Source organism: Camelina sativa, chromosome 8 (genome assembly GCF_030686135.1).
Source record: "Camelina sativa cultivar CO46 ecotype springtype chromosome 8, ASM3068613v1".
In the NCBI taxonomy this organism is placed as follows: domain Eukaryota; kingdom Viridiplantae; phylum Streptophyta; class Magnoliopsida; order Brassicales; family Brassicaceae; genus Camelina; species Camelina sativa.
This window is the reverse complement of record NC_141887.1, coordinates 691,883-710,024: the sequence shown is the minus strand read 5'-3', so window position 1 is coordinate 710,024 and position 18,142 is coordinate 691,883. Positions and strand designations below refer to the sequence as shown.

Below are 18,142 nucleotides of genomic sequence, written 5' to 3'. Positions count from 1 at the left end.
AGCATATATTATAAAAAGAATCTTTTCTTTTGTTTCCTTTGACAAGTATTAGAATCTTCTATTTATATTATACGATCGAATATTTTTTTTTTTTTTTTTTTTTTTACATTGAGCTGTATAGTCTACACTTTTATTGTTTTAAACTTTTAATTATTTTTATTTTTTTTGCTCCACGACCATGCCACGTTATGATCGCTCACGTAACACCCCCTTAAATCAGATATTTTTGAAACTTATAATTAAGTCATTTATATTGTATTAGATATTTATACGATAGATTATATTCAAATTCAAATTTGTTTACCTTAGCTTGAATTTTCTTGCTATCAAAATTAACACTCGTTCGCACACATATTTATTTACAAAAATACTTTTGGCTTTATTCACTTTTTTTGCTTTTCAGATTTTGTTATAATGTAAAAACAGATATATTTTGGTCACAGAATTATATAATTTTGCTCTGTTTGATAAGTAAATTTTCATTTTCCCATTTTAAAGAAATTTTAATAAAAGTATCCCCAAAACCAAACCAATACGTCTATTTAGTCCAAATTTTTTTATATAATTTTTTTTAGACTATATGAATATAAACAAAATGTGTCTATAAATATTTATATTGATTTCTTCTATGGCAAGGAAGGAATGATAACAACAAACATCGATGACGATCAGCATATACTAAACAAAAGAGAAAGGAAGAAAAAAACTTATGTAAAGGAATGTGTCACTTAAATTGAGAGAAAAGAACGAGGAATGATCAAGACTCAAGAAGCGTCTCTGAGCTTAAGCCTTGGAGTCCATTTGAGATGGACACACAGCTTTCCTGATTTAGCTCCGTCTAACTCAAACCACTCTTGATACTCTTCTTCCAGCATCACTCGTGTTAATGTCATTATCACTCTCCCTATCTTATCTTTCCCGAATTTGTCATGGTCCCATACTTCAAGCATCAACAGATCATGCAAAGCATCTTCCACTACAAAATCAAATGTCTGGTTCCACACCGGATTCAAGCTGTCTGGTACAACCCTTGTCTTGGATTTTGCTTCCGATTTCTTCAATGTTATAACCACAAATGGATCTGCTTTTCCCATTAAATCTACAGCTGGCAAGTCTTCAGCAGCCACTACTGTCACAGACAACACTCCTCTCACTATCACATCGTTTTTCTTCGAGCTTAGTGCTTTTCTCACATCCGTAGCATCCGAATCTTCGCTTTCCGGCTTAAGTACCTTCTCTAATATGGTCAATGAGTAGTCATGGTTAAAGGGGTTCTTCAATCCGCCTTCTTTTCCTATGGGAGAATATAGGAGCTCCAACTGCACCTATATCACCACAAATATGTACATATCTTTAACAAAGATGTATATGCAAACCTAGCTATTACTATGTTTTTACATTATCTTTTGAATTTAGAAACTATTTGTAACGGATAGGAGGGTATATAGTATATACTAACCTGACCACGGTTTTTTTTATCCCTTTGGATCACTAAATCCTTGACTAATTTCAACCAAATGTCTTTAACTTTCCCGGGCACGAGTTCATTTAACGGTACTTGAGCAGCCCCTATGAGCTGAGAAGATCCAACTCCTTCGTCGTCAAAGACTCTTACTGTCAAATGTTGAGTTGATACATCTTCCACAACGAACTCAAAATGTTCATTCCAAATCGGATTCAACGAGTTACTCTAATTGACATTAAAAGATAGTTATATATATACGCACAATCCAAATTAGCAAAGATATAATAATATTATGGGGATTTGGTAAGAGTAATAAATTTCTTACAATAGTTTTGGTCTTTTGGGTTTTGTCACGCAACGGGCGAATGAATAAAACAGCGTAAGGATCGGATTTTCCAATCATGTCTTTGTTAGCTAAGTCCTTTGCTTGCACAATCTTCACATCCAATTTTCCAACAGGTCTCAACTCCAAATCACTTGTCAAAGCACATTTCAGATTTTTAATATATAAAATGGTCTCACAATAACTATAAATCGAAATGGTGTAGTACAAAGAAGCAAAAACCTGTAATCTCCTGGCAATATAGGTATAATTTTCCTAACGGGCCATGTTATACTGTCTTCAATCGCGTCCAGAATAGTTTCCTTTCAAAGACGTTAACGAATTTGTCAACTAATAATATGTTACATTTATACTGTAAGAATATAATATCATAATTTTGTTTTTTTTTGGCATACTTCTATTGCATCTGAAATCCCTGGAATTGATGTTAATTCACCACCAATAACTTTAAGTGTAAAATCTAGCCCTTTCTGCTCACCAAAAAGCAAGAAGAAGATTACTAAAACATGAGACTTGCAAAGATTATGCCAAGTAATGAAGATCATCATCACTATATATATATATTACCTTCTCACGCAGTGAATAAGAAAGTGCACCAAAGCAAGGGAATTCATCAACAAGAGGTTTGAATATCAACCTGAAAACACCTGTGAATCCTATATTTTTCACCTACACAAACACACCACGGAAAGCTCAAGAACAGAGAAATGTATACTAAAATTTATAATAATGACATTAATTACTAGTGAAAAAAGTACCTCAATTGGTAAAGCTACGCCAAGTAAGGTTTTGATATCCAACACGATTTTTGGATTACCGTCCCATTGCATTTCAAGTTCCATTGTGATCCCATTAGGTCCACTTTCACTTTCTAAGATAGAGACTCCTGAAAATGAATTGAGCATTGCTACGGTCTTATCTCTGCTTTGGAGCTATTTGAGCCTCACTAGATTATTTTATTATATGAAGCAACAAAAAACCAAACCTGTGAACTGAGGAGCCACAGTCCCAAGAGTGAATTTAGAGAACTTAAGAGATGCTAACATAGCTGGTGTATACTGTTCAAGAACTGGTTCCACACTGCTTTTAATCAGCTCAGAAGCTGCCTACAAGATTAACCAACAAAACCAAAACTAAGTTAGTGAATATATCAACACATTAAAAAAGGTAAAAAAACCAATGCGGTCTAATTAAAAGTTACCTCATTTACATAAGGCCAGATCTTTTCAAGTTCAAGATTAAGCCAATTCAACTGTAGTTCAATCAAGAACAAGTATCAAAACATCAACAAGAGAAAAAGACAAAAACAAGAAAAATGATGGAAGTAAAAAAAGATTTAGAAATAACTCAACTTTTGTCTCTGAGAAAACACAACCCAAGAAGGATAAAATTCTCCAGGGAGAAGTTTTCTCGAATCTTGAACAGTCATTCTTGCAAATGCAGCAATGGTCTTCGCCTACAAAACATTGTTCCTCAAAACCATTACATCACAGATGAAAACAATGAACACATGACATGATGATGGTAAAAATGATATATTTACCAAATCAGCTCGACGAGTGGATCTGAGTTTAGAATAGCGTGCAAATGCAACGACCAAACCGAAAGAAACTGCGATTCCTATGAACAAACCAAAGAGGAAACCCATGTTTGTTCCAACTTCTCTCCAAGGATCGAACAGGGGAGGACGAGAGACACGATGAGTTTAGATGATGATGAGATCCATTCATCGGAACAGAGAGTGCTCTGCTTCGAGATTAATTAGTAACAATAAAGCTTAAAGAGGAGATTGCTTCGTGCTTAATTATTCTCTAATCATCTGTTTTTATTGATTTTTTGGGCTTTTCAAGATTCCTCTGTCACTTTCTTTTTTTCTTTTCTTTTGCTTTTGATTTTTGATCCTGTTTGATCTCAGTGTCTCGATCTTGTTCTTCATTCTTCTTCTGCATGCTTCTGGAACCCTTTTTTTATTATTTATGTAAATTTATTTAGACCAACCTTAGTTTTATTTCGCTCCAAGTGTCGTTTTCTATTTTTCTGGTTTGTCATAATAGCCGTAATAAGAAAACCAAACCAAACCAAATCAAAATAATTCGGTTTGAGTTTCAGTATTTTTCTGATCAGTCTCAGAAATATCTACTTGGCCTAAAACTGTGGTAGCTTAAAGAATGGGCCGGCCCAATCCACAAACGATGAATTAGTGTGTAATTTTTTTTTTTTTTTTTTTTTGCAGATGTAAAAATTGTGGGATTTATGAACTGTAAATATAATTACTAAAAATGTGTACTTGGAAACGTAAAGATCGAGCGTCGTTGTCAAGGCCTTGGTGGATCATTTGACAATTTCATGGACGTACGCAATATGTTGTTATTGTCATAACTCTTTTAATTTTCTGACTTCTTCGTTTTTTACATCACTTTTTTCGCATTCAATAACACACTAAGTTCAACTTCTATTTTCCCGGCGCAGAATCTCGCACATAACTTCCAATTGACAATGAACGTTGTTATTTCTATTTTGGATTTCTTCAAATTGTACATAAAAAGATGAAACATTTGTGTTGTGGCCCCATGTATGTATAGAGTAGAGGTCCATTCATATTTTTAAAATATCACAAGTTACTCTTTTCGTATTGCATATATAGAATCTAAGCAATAAATGTTATCATAAGAAACTTAAAAAAAAAATAGCGCTTAAAATTAGAAAATATAGATTTTTTTTGGTGTGTGTGTGGTTAGATTATCTTATGACTGGTTCTGATAACTTAAAACGATAGAGTGCATTGACTTTCAAATATTCATCAGTCAATGCTCTAGCCTATATATACGTTGGTTGTACTAATTAAGATATGTGTTGAAATTTTGTTTGGTTAGCATTAGGTAACGTATCGTTAGTTATGATATTGATAGTAAGTGAACTGTTCAACAATTTAGCTTCTGCAACTTCATGATCAGTTAAATTATGAACTAGGCCGAAATTGATAATGATATATTACGTGTTGCCATTTATATGTTTGCAGAAAAAGGTTATTTCGTCGTCAAAACTCAAAAAGAAAACGCAATAATGTTTAACCAAATTTATAGGCGTTAATTAGACATAAACCTAATTTAATTGCAGTTGTATTCATCTATCGAAACTAATAATTAGCAATACCTGTTATTTTTATACATAACTTTTTCTATGAAGTTGTTATGTTTTGGCCTATATTTCACTATTTGTGAATAATAAAGACAAAAAAAAAAAAAGTAAGGAAAACCTATGATAAAAAATATTAAAAATAAAAAAAAATTAAAAAAAAAAGGAAAACCTATGATAGTATATACGTAAATTGTGTGCTCGTAACACGATCCCTTATTGTGGTTATTATACTCATAATTTTTTTTTTTTTTTTTTTTTTTTTTTTTTGAAAATGTATACTCATAATTTATAGACTTACTTTTGTGTCCTAATATTTTCCTCGATATATATGAATGTGAAATGCATATATTTTCGTCCCAGCGAATCTATGAAATTCTCTTACTTGTATGTCCAAATTTTCTTTATATATGAATGTGAAACGCATAAATTTGCGTCCCGACGAATCTAGAAAGAATGAAAGATTCATAACAGCCCTTAATATTATACGCATAAAGCTTAAGGCAAAAATATACCCTTTTATGATAATAAACACATAATCTTTTTAGTGAGTGGTTGTAGATTATCTAGGAACACGGAGAGGGACTATGAGCTACACAAATAAAAAATGGACATGAAGAAAACAACAATTTGATAAGAGTGTGTGGATAGAAAGATTTGAATCATCCAGAAGAGAGAGAATCAGAAACTCACAAAAAGAATGTGAACAAGTTTGAGGATTAAAAGAAAAGACAAACTGAAATTGTGCCATATAGCCTTGAAAGTTGAAAACTGCCGAAACATACATAATAGAACAAGAAAGCAATAAATCTATATATTTGTGGATTCTGATTGTCACATGTAGTGTCTGAGCATTGGCTCTTCTCTTGCTAAAGCCTAAAGTTAGAAGAGTTAATTACTCATCTTAAGGAAAGCGTGTAGGCCAGACTCATCACTCATGTCTCGTTTTCCTATCTCAACTGCTGTCTTAATTGGTAATCACTTTCTTTAACGGATAGTTTTTTATTCGTTTTAAAATTAATGATGTAGTTAACGTTGTTTATGCAAAAGAAAGAAAAAAAAGTTTAACGGATACAGTCTGGTTATAGAACTTAGCGGTAGTGATTGAAATATAGTTGTAAACTATAAAAGTCATAATACACTCAGCTAACGTGCTTAGATATAGGTTTGTTTATAAAAAAGTCAACACATGATACAATCTTCACCAACTAGTAATCTTTTGATTTCGATTCAAAAACGTAATGTGTTGATTTTTATATCAAAAGCCGAAATGCAAAGGAATCCGTACATTGTATTTTTTTCATCACCAGGCTCGATCTTAAAAACTACTGTAGCTGAGAATTCATCAAAGTTAAAAAGTCATCAGTTTTATTTACTACAGCTATACAGTAATGCAGTTATGCAGGTGAGAGAGCAAAGACATGAGCCCTGCCTCTTGCATTTAATAGAGTAGTCATAATTACTAAAACGGTTGATGACAATTAATCATATTGAAGAGCATCATGTGCCTGCGTCTCTCTCTATCTTTTAATTTTGCTATATATAGCTAAGATGTCACATTTGAAGTGAGGTGTTGTCGTGTTGAACAACAGAAAGTTTTTTTTCAAATATTTAGGTCTCCCCCTCGATCATTGAACTGCCGTTGTTGACCATCCTTCAAATTTTTATTTATTTCGGAATAAAGAATAAACCAAATTGATACTATCAACTTAGAAACCATCAAAGACTGGATCGTTGCCGGAAAAATGGATTCTCAACTGAGAGTTGACCAGAAATAAACGATTGGAAACAAAAAATAAAAATAATCATAATGCATTAGAGAGCTGATTTTTATATAGATTAAAATAATAATAGTTCAATGATTATTTTCCTACTAATCAGAATGAGAAATTATATACATGATTTTTTGCCACTATATTTTGTAGGACGATTTTTTTTAACAAGCAAATAAACCGTTTGAACATGGAACCAAACATATTTACCCTACAATATAAATACAAGGACACTTGAATTCCCTTTATACTGTACTTTTTTTTTTTTTGAGAAATTACTTTACCACATTGAATAAACGTATTTAATGGACTTGAAACCAAAATCCTAAACTTGCCTGTCAAGCCTTCTTGTGTTGTCCGTTCTATAGTTAACCAAAACTTCAAAGAGAAGATTTCGTTAGAAATTCTATAGTTACAAGCCAAAGGAAAAGGGACAACGCAATAGGTCGGTTTTGGAGGAAAAGATATTTGATACTATAATAAAGTAATTAATATAGCATATGGTCCTTAGTCCATAGTCATCCCCTTTAACAAAGTCGGTTTGACATACGAAACAAGCTTTAACCTCGCATACGTGTCAGAAGAGCAAGAGTACAACAATTACGTGTGATTAGAGTGTGGAAGACTTGAGAGAATTCATCTAGTGACTAGTGTGATATTAACAAACTAATAGTAAATATAGATTATAAACGAGCTGTTTTGGTGTTACACGCTCTATAGTTATAGTGATCGATTGAACAACAATATCCGACTTGTCGTCGCCCCACAGGAATGCCAGCCAGATAGAGAGAGCTTTGAGCTATGAGACTGTCACTATATTTAATCTTTTAAAAAATTTAGAAGCTAATTTTTTTTTTGTAAAGATTATCAAATAAACTATATACAACAAAGTAACATGTGGAGTGTTCAAATTCTGACAAGTACATAATTGTCAAATCTGGCTCGTAGTACATACTAACATACGAAAAACATTACCATGCACGATGGTAACAAACTAACAATTGATATCCAAGGTTCAAATCTGATGAATCCGGACAAGTGTTATCCTTATAAACTGATCAAGAATTAGTTTCAGTTTATGCTTTATCATGGAGGTATCGTGGAAGTAAACATATAAGAACTTTAATTTGGAACTTGGAATTTATAAAAAAGGTTCAGAAGAAAACAAAAATAATGGAAAGGAAAAGAAGAAATATAATGAAGTTGGAGATAATAAAGAAAAGAATGATCAAGTTGGTTGATCTCCCACGCTTAGGACACAAGCAATCCTATCTTGAGAGTCTTTTTCAGGAATTTCCAATCCGCCACGCAAAATACACTCACTTTCGTCATTTTGTCTGACCTCAACTCACAAAATGAATGTTAAAGATTTAATTAATTGATTAATTTAATATCATCATTCACGGTTAAACACCAATTTAATAGTATCACTTTTTAATTCTCCTGAAGGGTGTTTACGAGAGAAGCCATTTAAAAATAAGCACGTCTTCTCTTCGTTATAAGGGTCGACACGAGATTTGAAGTCAGAAGTAACGCTTAGAGGATCATTTTTAAAACTCAATTAATTATGAGCCAACAAGATGGGTGTATTAATTAATACTACTGCTACGTATCTCTGCAAATCTATTTAATTATGGTACAAGCCATTCTGTAAAAATTTAAGAATCATTCTAAATCAGATGGAAATCTTAGTTTAATTACAACCTCTTAAACAATATCTTCCATAATTGTGGAAGATGCGTCCCTACTTTATTCTATTATTTGTGTTATCAAATCTTAATGAGTTTGGTTTCCACCTCACCTAAATCCGCTTTCACGCGTAAATCTTGTCTTTTTGATACACATTCATTGTTCTACGTCTTGCAAACAAATTTGTGATAATAATCATCATGAATATATACAGTATTACTATTAAACATGTATATCTCTTTATATATATGAATGTTACAACCAAACAATTATATTAGGCAAGTAGTCAGCCGACCTCTTATGATGTCACTATGAATTGAAACCAAATTTACGAAAAGAATAATATCAGTATAATGGAAAAGTAATTTAATAAATCATTAATTTAACAATATGATGGTAGCATATACTCTTCCAGGTAAGGAAGACGTGTATCCCATCTTTTATTCCACTTTTTCCTCATTATAAATTGAAGGATCTTTATATTTCACTATTTTCTTCATCTTATTTTTAGGTACAATTTATTGCTTTTGCCTCTTATAAAATTTACATAAACAAAATATTAGTAGTAATTAGTCGGCCGATGATGTCACTGTAATATTCAATATATGACAATTCATATTTTTTTTCAACTACCATTCTCAAATTTACAATATTTTCTTATCTGCCATATTAAACTTCCAACTTGTTCAGACATTTTAAGAAGTTTAGGTGGAGACGAGTCATAATTAAACATATAAAATCTTTATAAAAAAAAAAGATCCTACGTATGACATTAGAAAACTAAACAAAGGACCGTTATATTCTACACTTAAACGGTTAAACCTAATCGTCTGAGAGTCTTCTCGTCCCATTTTGAGAAACGCCAAATATAATCAACAGACGAAGGAGGAACATTATGCGGAAGTATAGAGTATGCCACATGACATGAAGGTTGTTCACTTGGTTAATTCCAAATGATCGTAGTAACAGACGGAAGCAGAACGAAGTTAAACCGATCATAACCCGAAGGTATTCGTCAAATCAGAAAGGATCATAAGTCCGGTCGAAGTTTGTGGTCGCCAACGATTCTCTAGTCATCAACTAGCCGACCTTTTCTAACAATAGAAAAGTGCTAATTAAACAAATAAAAACTCAATTGCTTCACGTACGACATATTACAATGTGGGTCAGGTCAGGTCATCCATCACCAAATTTACATAGTTTTTGAATGAATTGCAATTTTTAAACTTAATACGTCAAAGATTCTTAAATAAATTTCCTCAAAAAAATGTTACGAAAATGAGTCGAAACTTAAACAATATGATTGTTGTTGAACAAAAAAAAAAAAAAAACAATATGATTGTTACGAAAATGTTTGCAAATCTTCTGGCAGCAAGTAATTTTTTTTCTTCCTTTATTTTTCCATCATAAGTATTGTTTTTTTCTAGGTTGTATGGAAACGGAAACGGATACCCAGAAACGAAACGTTTATTTTTTTTCAAAAATTAAGTGATAGAAATATGTAGGAAACGTATATATATATATCTATACAGATATATCATGTAGGAAATATATATATATATATATAGATATAATAAGTCCCCAAACATAAAAACCATATTAAAAAAAATCTGAAACAACACAAATTCAAAATAGAAATATTAATTATATTATATTTTTTCATTATATGTATCATGAATACTTATATTTTCAAATTATTTATTCATTAAATTTTGAAATTATAAAAAAAAAATTCCGTCGCGTTTCCAAAATAGAAACAAAATTTTCATCATATTTCTAAACAGAGATTTTTAAGAATCGTGTTTCTGTGACTTATTTCGGAAACGGGAAACGTACCTCAAAAAGAGTTTTCATGCAATATACATTTTTTTTATGAACAAAATTGAATCAATTTTATTGAATACAAACTATATATCAACGTAGTTTTTAATAAATGATTTAAAATAGCAATATTCCTGGACGCAGAGGAATATGATCGAAAATAGTAGTAGTACAATCTTCCAGATCAGGAAACCGTATCTTTGCATTTCACCTCTTACCATTTTTTTTTCTCTTTCAAACATTCCAATTTTACCTGTTCATGAATCCAAAGATTACCAATTTCATATATGTAGTTTCCATATCTACTCCTCTAATTATGTTCCATGTTCAGTCGTTTTGTAATTTGGTCAGTCACCATTCTCTCTTTTACCAAATCACTCTTTTTCCATTTTACCTGATTTTTAACATTTCCATCTTATGTCAATATTGTCTTCAGTCATGCATTCACACATTTATTTTCTGTATATACGATTCAAAACTTGTATTTGTATATTTTTATGTCCAAAAATCAAAATGTAAAGACCTTTTCCACGTCTTTGTAATTTTCTGTATTTATTTTCCCCGTTTATCTCTCTCTCCTCAATTTTCATGTTCCGGTTAGTCAAGTTCTTCAAACTCCATCAATAAACGCAACCTGCAAAAAAAAAACACAAAATCATAATGCTCACACTAAAAAAAATAATTACGAGAAAAACATAAGCAAATTACACAAAAATAAAGAAAACGAAAAGAACATACCTGACACGACGAACAACAACGGATACCTCGAAACTTAACGTAACGCTCCTAAACGGAAGAAACGTCGACGGTCAACGGCAAACACGAACGTTGACTTGACGGAACACGCATCAAAAAACGCAAATCTGATGAACACAGACAGACACCACAATGGATATATATGAGAGAAAACGAGAAAATCTCATTTTGTTCTTATGCAAAATTCAATCGGATTCAATTCTTTTGATTTTTCCATTTTTTACGTGTTAATTTAGAGAAAAGACTCCGAACACATTTTTTTGTTTTTGTTTTTGGGGGTTTGTTTAGAAGAGAAAGAGAGAGACCAACAGCAAAAAAAAAAAAACGAGAAGTATGTACAATGCATTATCGCATCTTTTCACCCAACAACAAGTAAAAAATTATGATGGTGTGTGTTTCCTTTTTTCTTCCGTTTTACAAAAAAGATCGTAGAGAGATTCAGATCTCTCGCCTCCAGATTCCAAATCTCCGATAGCTTTCAGAACAAAGACTTCCTCGCCGCCAGATCTACTAATTCAGAGAGAAGAAGAACAAAATCAAGCAAACCTGAAAAAATCTGAGAAATCAGATCAATCAGCTTTCGCCATGGTTGAGAGACGACTAGGACGAGGCTGATACGCAGCTCGTCTTTTCAAATGATGAGAAGAAGGTCGAATCAAAGTAGTCAAAGCTCTCCTCACCCACTCTCCTTCAACACCACCGATTCTCACCAGCGAATTAGTCATCGCAGATCGTCGCATATTCAATCCGTTCGTCGTATACGAAGCCGTGCCTTGACCGTGAGGATTCGCCACGTTCTTGTGTAAACTACATCTGAAAGATCCGGGATGAGTCGTCGGAGAACACATACACCTCCTCCTCGACGACTCTGACATCTTCGGCGGCTGATTCTTCGAAACGGAGATCGATCGGTGGTTCGTTGGTGATATAGATCTGCTATCTAGAGAATAACGAAACGACTGAGACATCATCGGCTGAGCTGTGTAGAGATTCACACGAGTCGGCGACGCAGATCGGTGGTTGTTTTTGTCGTGATGATGATTGCTGAAAAAAGCTGACGACGGTGATGAGAAGCTGGAACTCGTAGATGAGGCGAAAGCTGAGGATGAAGACGACGGAACGGCTCTAGAGTAACTACCGCAAAATCGACCTCCCGGTGATTGCGAACGAAGCACCGGTCCGTTTGACTTGGTCCGTGACGATGTAGTCACCATGGTGTTTTTTTTTTTTTTTTTTGAGAAAGTCAAATTTAGAGAAGAAAAAAAAGAGTCTTCAGATTGAAGAAGAAGAAGAAGAAGAAGGATTTTGAAGGTAGTAGAAGAGAGAGAGCTCTTAAGAAAGTGCCTAAGAGAGGTTGGTTCGGCAAACCTAGCGAGTCTCAGGAACCAAATTTATAGCAAAAGCTTGTTCAATGGCATTTATTGTAAATATTTGCAAAGATTTTGACCATTTTCGTTATTTAGGTATGGGTTTAGTCAAAACTTAACCATGGTTAAGCAAACTTAAATATTTTTGGGTCTTTTTTCTCTCTTTTTTATTTTTTAATTTATAATATATATATATATTTCGGGTAGAGGCGGTTTTGCAGTTTCGAAAGGAATCGGGTTCGGAACCAACGGCTGAGATTGAGAAATCAAGAAGGAAAGCTTTTGTGGGCAGTTTAGAAAAAGCTGCCACGTATTATGGACTAAGAAAGATGTCAGCTCTTTGTGGAAAGATAGATTATACTATTTTATTAGTATTACGTTTAAATGCACATTTTGCCTGTTGTTTTGCCAAGAGCCGGATTTGTGATTTCCAATGGTTTATATTGTCGTCACAGTCCAATGGTTTTTACTTTTTTTTGTAACGGTATCGATTTAAACATCTAACAACATTTGTGTAAATTTAGGCTCTATACTAATTGAGATTTACAAATAAAGCAAACTATGTATAGTGTATATATATTACTGTCAAGGTTATTGTAACAAATGGTTAATACAGGTCACTATTACTTTGTTTAGTGAATTAAAGTAAAACCATATATTCTTTTTTTGTTTTTTTTTTTTTTTGACAACGTAAAACCATATATTCAAAAGTCTTGAAAATAAATAAGACATGAAGATTTTTATAAGTAAATGTAAATCCCAACATGGTTTTGAATATAATATGCAAATTTAATTATAATAATTTGATGATTTACGAAACTTTGTGTAATTTTAGATTTTGTACTAGCAGATATTTAAAGCTAATACTTTCATTTATCAAAATTTAGCACTCTGTATTGATCTTGTTTGTTTGTTTGTTTGTCTGAGAAGTGCCTTTGGTCTATATATATCTTAACATCAAATTTTAGTTGCTTTAAACAAATATCGCTAATATTAATTAGTTGATGTTTTTCTTTTTTGTTCACCAATATTAGTCGCTAATATCTAAAAGTAGTTGCTGATGACCCAGCAACATCAATATAGAAACCTTATAAATAACATGAAGGTGAATATATATAGTTACATGCATCTATGATCTAATCTAACTGATACCATCGTATAGTAGCTAGGTTTGCTGGTTTGTGTCTTTTCTTTTTTTTATATGTAAACTGGTTTGTGTCTTTTCAAGAATTCAAGATGGTTTAATATGTTGGAAGAGGAAAATAACAATTCACTACAAAACAATAATAGGGCCAAAGAGAGAGAACTTGACATAGCTAGTTCTTTAGTAGCCAATACTAATCGTCAGTTCGTAGTAGCCCTTTCAACATTTCGTATTATGATGAGTGAGTGAAATGTATTTGAAACACAAAAAGCAGATATAAATGGTTAATCAAGCAAAAACAACGAGGGAGAAAGTTCATCAGCATGTGATTTTATAATTTTGCAAGTAACAAATTAACATATTCCAACAACTTTTCACCTCAAACCTACTGGTGAGTAGCCAAACTCTTGTTTGGGATTAAAAGCAAGGTAACAACCACAAGGAATCTAGAATTTAGTATAAAGTTGTTACGGTGGAGGAGATTCATGCAACAATGCTTCATATTTGACCTAAAAAGTCCCTATACAAATTGATGGAATCATGGAACACTACTTGGATGTAACTAGAACATATGCTACCATAAAGATACATTTTTTTTTTCATTTCTCTGCATATATAAAGAATTTGACCATAACTCAATCATAGTACTATATATTTTGTCCCATTGCAATCTCAACCGCAAAAGATGGCAGATTGTTTATTATGGTGTAAGTGTAAAATATCATTTTTAGGTGTATAGAATTAAAAGAAGATTACCAGCCAAAATTAACTTTATAAACACGGTTTGGATAGAAGTTGAGCGCTTTACGGTTAGATATAATTGTAAACTTTGCCCAAACTGAATCTGGCAAATTGATATCTACAAGTTAAGTTGAAATTAAGTGGATGCTAATGTATGGTGGTTATGATAATTACGTTATATAACATCAAGTCTCTAAACCAGTGAGCTATTTTTTATTAAGCTTGTTCCATCTTCTTGATTAATCCACATTTTACGTTTTTCACAAGTGTTAAAATTATGTTTACGGTTTATACAAGAATACAACAAAAAAAGAAAAGAATTAATGGAAAATGTTTTTGAATTATTGCTTAGGTACTAAAGTATTTTCCAAAATTCTGATTAACGTTTAAAGAAGCTTTGAAAGCAACTACTAGGAATCATATCAAATCTTAAGCTGCTTTTGTTCCTAGCTCAAAAACAAATTCAATATACTATTTATTCACATTGCTCAAAAGATGATACATTTCTAAGAAAAGAATATATCAAAGCATTTTTATAGCCATTAAAGCATATACTAGTAAAAGGGTTATGAGAAGCTTAAGTGAGATTCGTTGAAGAATATAGTTAAATGTTGGTTTTGGACTTGGTTTTATAGAAGTCCAAATTTAGGGTGATGTACGAATCTTGGTTGATCTACTAGATGGAAAAGCGATTAATCTAACACATCTCCTAAATTTGGTTAAGATGATTAAGGACTGAACTTCTCTTTTTATTAAAAGTTCGATCTGAGAAAAAAATTTGCCGAATGAAGAAAAATGAATATGCTGATAAATTAGCAAAAACAAACTGTCGTGTTTTTTAAGTGGATGCGACTATTTTGTGATCAAGATAGTACAAACTCGCAAAATGGTCTCGAGAACAGAACCCATATTGTGTAACACAAAATAGTACTGCATACATCACTTGATAAATTGTTAAAAACTATATTAAACATATATAATGGTACGACGATTGTAACGGTTAATTTAAAGTTTTAAACGAATCTAGGAAATAAAAAAATAAATTTAAATAGTCGTATAGATCACAATAATGCGGGGCACATGGAGGTCGTGTTGGGTGAGTTAGGGACAAAACAGTTATTTTGTATGGTCGGGACACAGAATGTGATAAAGCAATAGGCTACAACACTCACACCACCTCGTCCACATTACTATGACACGTATAGTTTCGTCTCACACGTGTCCAGGCTTATCCTATCATCATAGCAATCCAATAGACAAAAGTGTTAAGCTGGTGATCCAATGTCTGACACTGGATTAGAGTGAATGTTGGATTTATTTAACATGGTCATGGTCATGGTCTGGTCGTGGCCATGTGATTATTCTTTCTTATTACAATCCAAAAGTCTACTGCTTTCATCTCGATTCAAATTTCTTTGGGTTTTTTTTTTTCGTTACTAAAAGAAAATCTGTATATATGTTCCAAATCTGCTTTTGGGTCATTGATTTAGAGGAAACGAGTTATGGTGGCGAGATGTTTCTACATTTTTCTTTAACAAAGTATTTGTTAAATTGTTTTCTTTTGGCGAGTATATAAAACGTGTTAAAGTCTTTTTCTAATGAAAAATCTTGTGTTGATGGCTCGACGCCAATGGTAAAGACTACTAAAGACTAAAGCGCAAAGACTGCTGATTATTTATTTATTTTCGAGCAAGTTTGGGATTCCCATTACAAAGAATAAGATGCTTATTTTACTCTAGGATATTTTCATTTTAATGAAGTGGGTGTAGCAATGATGCAGTACTAGCATCCAATACTATAATATATATCTTTCAATAATGATGATATTATTTTGATTTGCCATTTTTTCTTCTCTATCTCGACATCTGTTTGTAGATTTGGTTAATCAATTACCATCAACTAAAAAAGAGACATTTGAATATCTTAGTATTATCTATGAATTCCAGGAATCCTGATTATTTGATATAAGTTATTTACCAATAATGTATTATTTTTTGGAGGGTAAAAGTTTTAATCACATCAATATTGACTCCTCTATTAATTAAGTTTTTAAATATATGCAGCAATTTTAGAGAAGTGACTGTGAAATTTTAGTTTTAACCATTTGCACCCAAGCTAATGTTTGTTCTAACCATGTTAATATCGATCTTTATTACTGGTACCCATTTGTATCATCTTATGCATATACTAAAATTCTAAGGCCTGATTTCCACTGGATACATGCAGTGAGCAGTCCAGACTTGAAGTCTTTAACATACATGTTAGGCTAGAATGATTACTAGTAAAAAGAGTATATAATTAGAATTAACAAAAATGGATGAGTGTAGTTTATATTTAACCAGTTAGCTTTTCAATATAGTAGAGGCTTTCCTTTAAAATATCTTCCTTCAATTTTTTGTTGTGAATATAAGTTGGACCATTTTTCTTTGCTTTCATCACAAATGGGGGAAATCTAGAAGAAAAAAAAGTTTTAAGAACCTAATTTAATGTATTGTAAAGAACAATAATTTAAAAATAAATATTAAAACCCCACAAGAAAGATTGTTCGTAGAGACATTAGTGATAAAGAATGTAACACACATACACAGATGACAGACCCATACCAACCCAACTATACTCCATAAATTGCATTCATCATTGACGTTTGAAGAGATTAGTCGAAACTGATATTTAAAGATTCCTGATGCGGTTCATAAATGCGATGATATATAATAAAGTGCTGTTACAAAAATACCAATAATTAAATATGAATGACCACTTCAAATAAGGAACTGGAGACCATGATGGAGTCATGGAGATTCCTCAACTCATCCGCTCGCCAATAGAAGAACACCAAGAAACGATAATATTGAAGTGTACAACATACTGTATAATTTATTAATTTGCGTCAAAGTTTTGTACTATGCGCTAAAAAAAAAACCTTTGTTGCATGTTATAGGGGAAGCATCATCTACTTCTGCTCAGTATACAACAATGTAGGGTGTCTGCAGCAAAAAAACCAAAAAAAAACAAAATTAGGCAACAATTGTTTATTTGGAATTATGAACATTGTTTAAAAAAAAAAAAAAACATTTTTTAAAAAAATTTGGGTATGGGACCCGAACCCAAATCATTACGGCCTACCCTTAGAAATGGGCCAACATGGGCCACATACAATTTTTTTTTTAAATGTCAAGAGTATGAACATTAGCCTAAAAATCCACCTCTTTCATTTTACAAAAGAGAATACATGATTCTGTGAAACTTTTATTTCAGAATTTTCTAAATATTTGAATCTTCCTCATCTTGACACGAGTTTAATTCATTTTGTGTGTGTGTTATGTTCAATTTCAAGAAGAAACACAGTAAAAAAAAAAAACTATAAACGAAACTAAGTTAAAATGGTAATGTTTAATTTGCCCTACAAGGCTACAACATGTCAACACGTTCAGATTTAAAAAAAAAAAAAAACAATATCAGGGTCTAAAACACAAGAGTGAAAGAAGTCAGGGTTATATTTGTTATTCAAAACTACATGAGAGATTAAGAGGTCGCTTGTAAAGGGAAAGAAACAGTTGAAAGATCCAAAGAAAGGAGCATTCTGAGAGGAAGCTTTTAAGAGTTGACTCTAGGGTTAAAGAATCGCACCAAAATCTGCTCAGTACTCTGTGGCTACTTCTCCGAACGATTCTAGCCTCCTAGGATATAAAGATATTGCATTCTACAACACACACCTCAAGATGAAGAAGGCTACACTCAATATTTTGGGTGAAGGACCACCACGATTCTCAAAAATCTACCCTTGTTTCTCTCGCTCTTTTTTTTTTTTTTTTTTTTTTTTATATGTTAATGGCCACTTTGGTACTAACTTTCTCAACCAGCAGCACATAGACTATCACTATACTATTTAGTAAGACTTTTACTATATAT

General features: G+C 32.2%; 2 protein-coding genes across 2 annotated transcripts; both read right to left on the bottom strand.

The window, feature by feature from the left end:
• Window positions 1–587: 587 nt before the first annotated feature.
• Window positions 588–3,598, bottom strand: LOC104705375 (synaptotagmin-4). Its single transcript, XM_087460642.1, has 11 exons — window positions 3,352–3,598; window positions 3,162–3,264; window positions 3,010–3,062; window positions 2,794–2,914; window positions 2,567–2,694; window positions 2,376–2,477; window positions 2,204–2,278; window positions 2,031–2,110; window positions 1,791–1,941; window positions 1,460–1,690; window positions 588–1,325 (listed from the first exon to the last, which is right to left on the bottom strand). Exons 1-11 carry the CDS (start codon window positions 3,454–3,456, stop codon window positions 765–767), a joined length of 1,710 nt encoding a protein of 569 aa, XP_087316768.1. The 5' UTR covers window positions 3,457–3,598; the 3' UTR covers window positions 588–764.
• A 7,683-nt stretch (window positions 3,599–11,281) lies between these two features.
• Window positions 11,282–12,356, bottom strand: LOC104705374 (uncharacterized). Its single transcript, XM_010421362.3, has one exon. It carries the CDS (start codon window positions 12,193–12,195, stop codon window positions 11,551–11,553), a length of 645 nt encoding a protein of 214 aa, XP_010419664.2. The 5' UTR covers window positions 12,196–12,356; the 3' UTR covers window positions 11,282–11,550.
• Between the last annotated feature and the right edge of the window lie 5,786 nt (window positions 12,357–18,142).

Excerpts from the sequence above, each read along its gene's own strand:
- LOC104705375 (XM_087460642.1), bottom strand. The coding sequence starts at position 3,456 with ATGGGTTTCCTCTTTGGTTTGTTCATAGGAATCGCAGTTTCTTTCGGT. Across the intron at positions 3,265-3,351 it reads CCACTCGTCGAGCTGATTTG|GCGAAGACCATTGCTGCATT; the intron begins GTAAATATATCA and ends AATGTTTTGTAG. Across the intron at positions 2,111-2,203 it reads GGATTTCAGATGCAATAGAA|GAAACTATTCTGGACGCGAT; the intron begins GTATGCCAAAAA and ends CGTCTTTGAAAG.
- LOC104705374 (XM_010421362.3), bottom strand. The coding sequence starts at position 12,195 with ATGGTGACTACATCGTCACGGACCAAGTCAAACGGACCGGTGCTTCGT.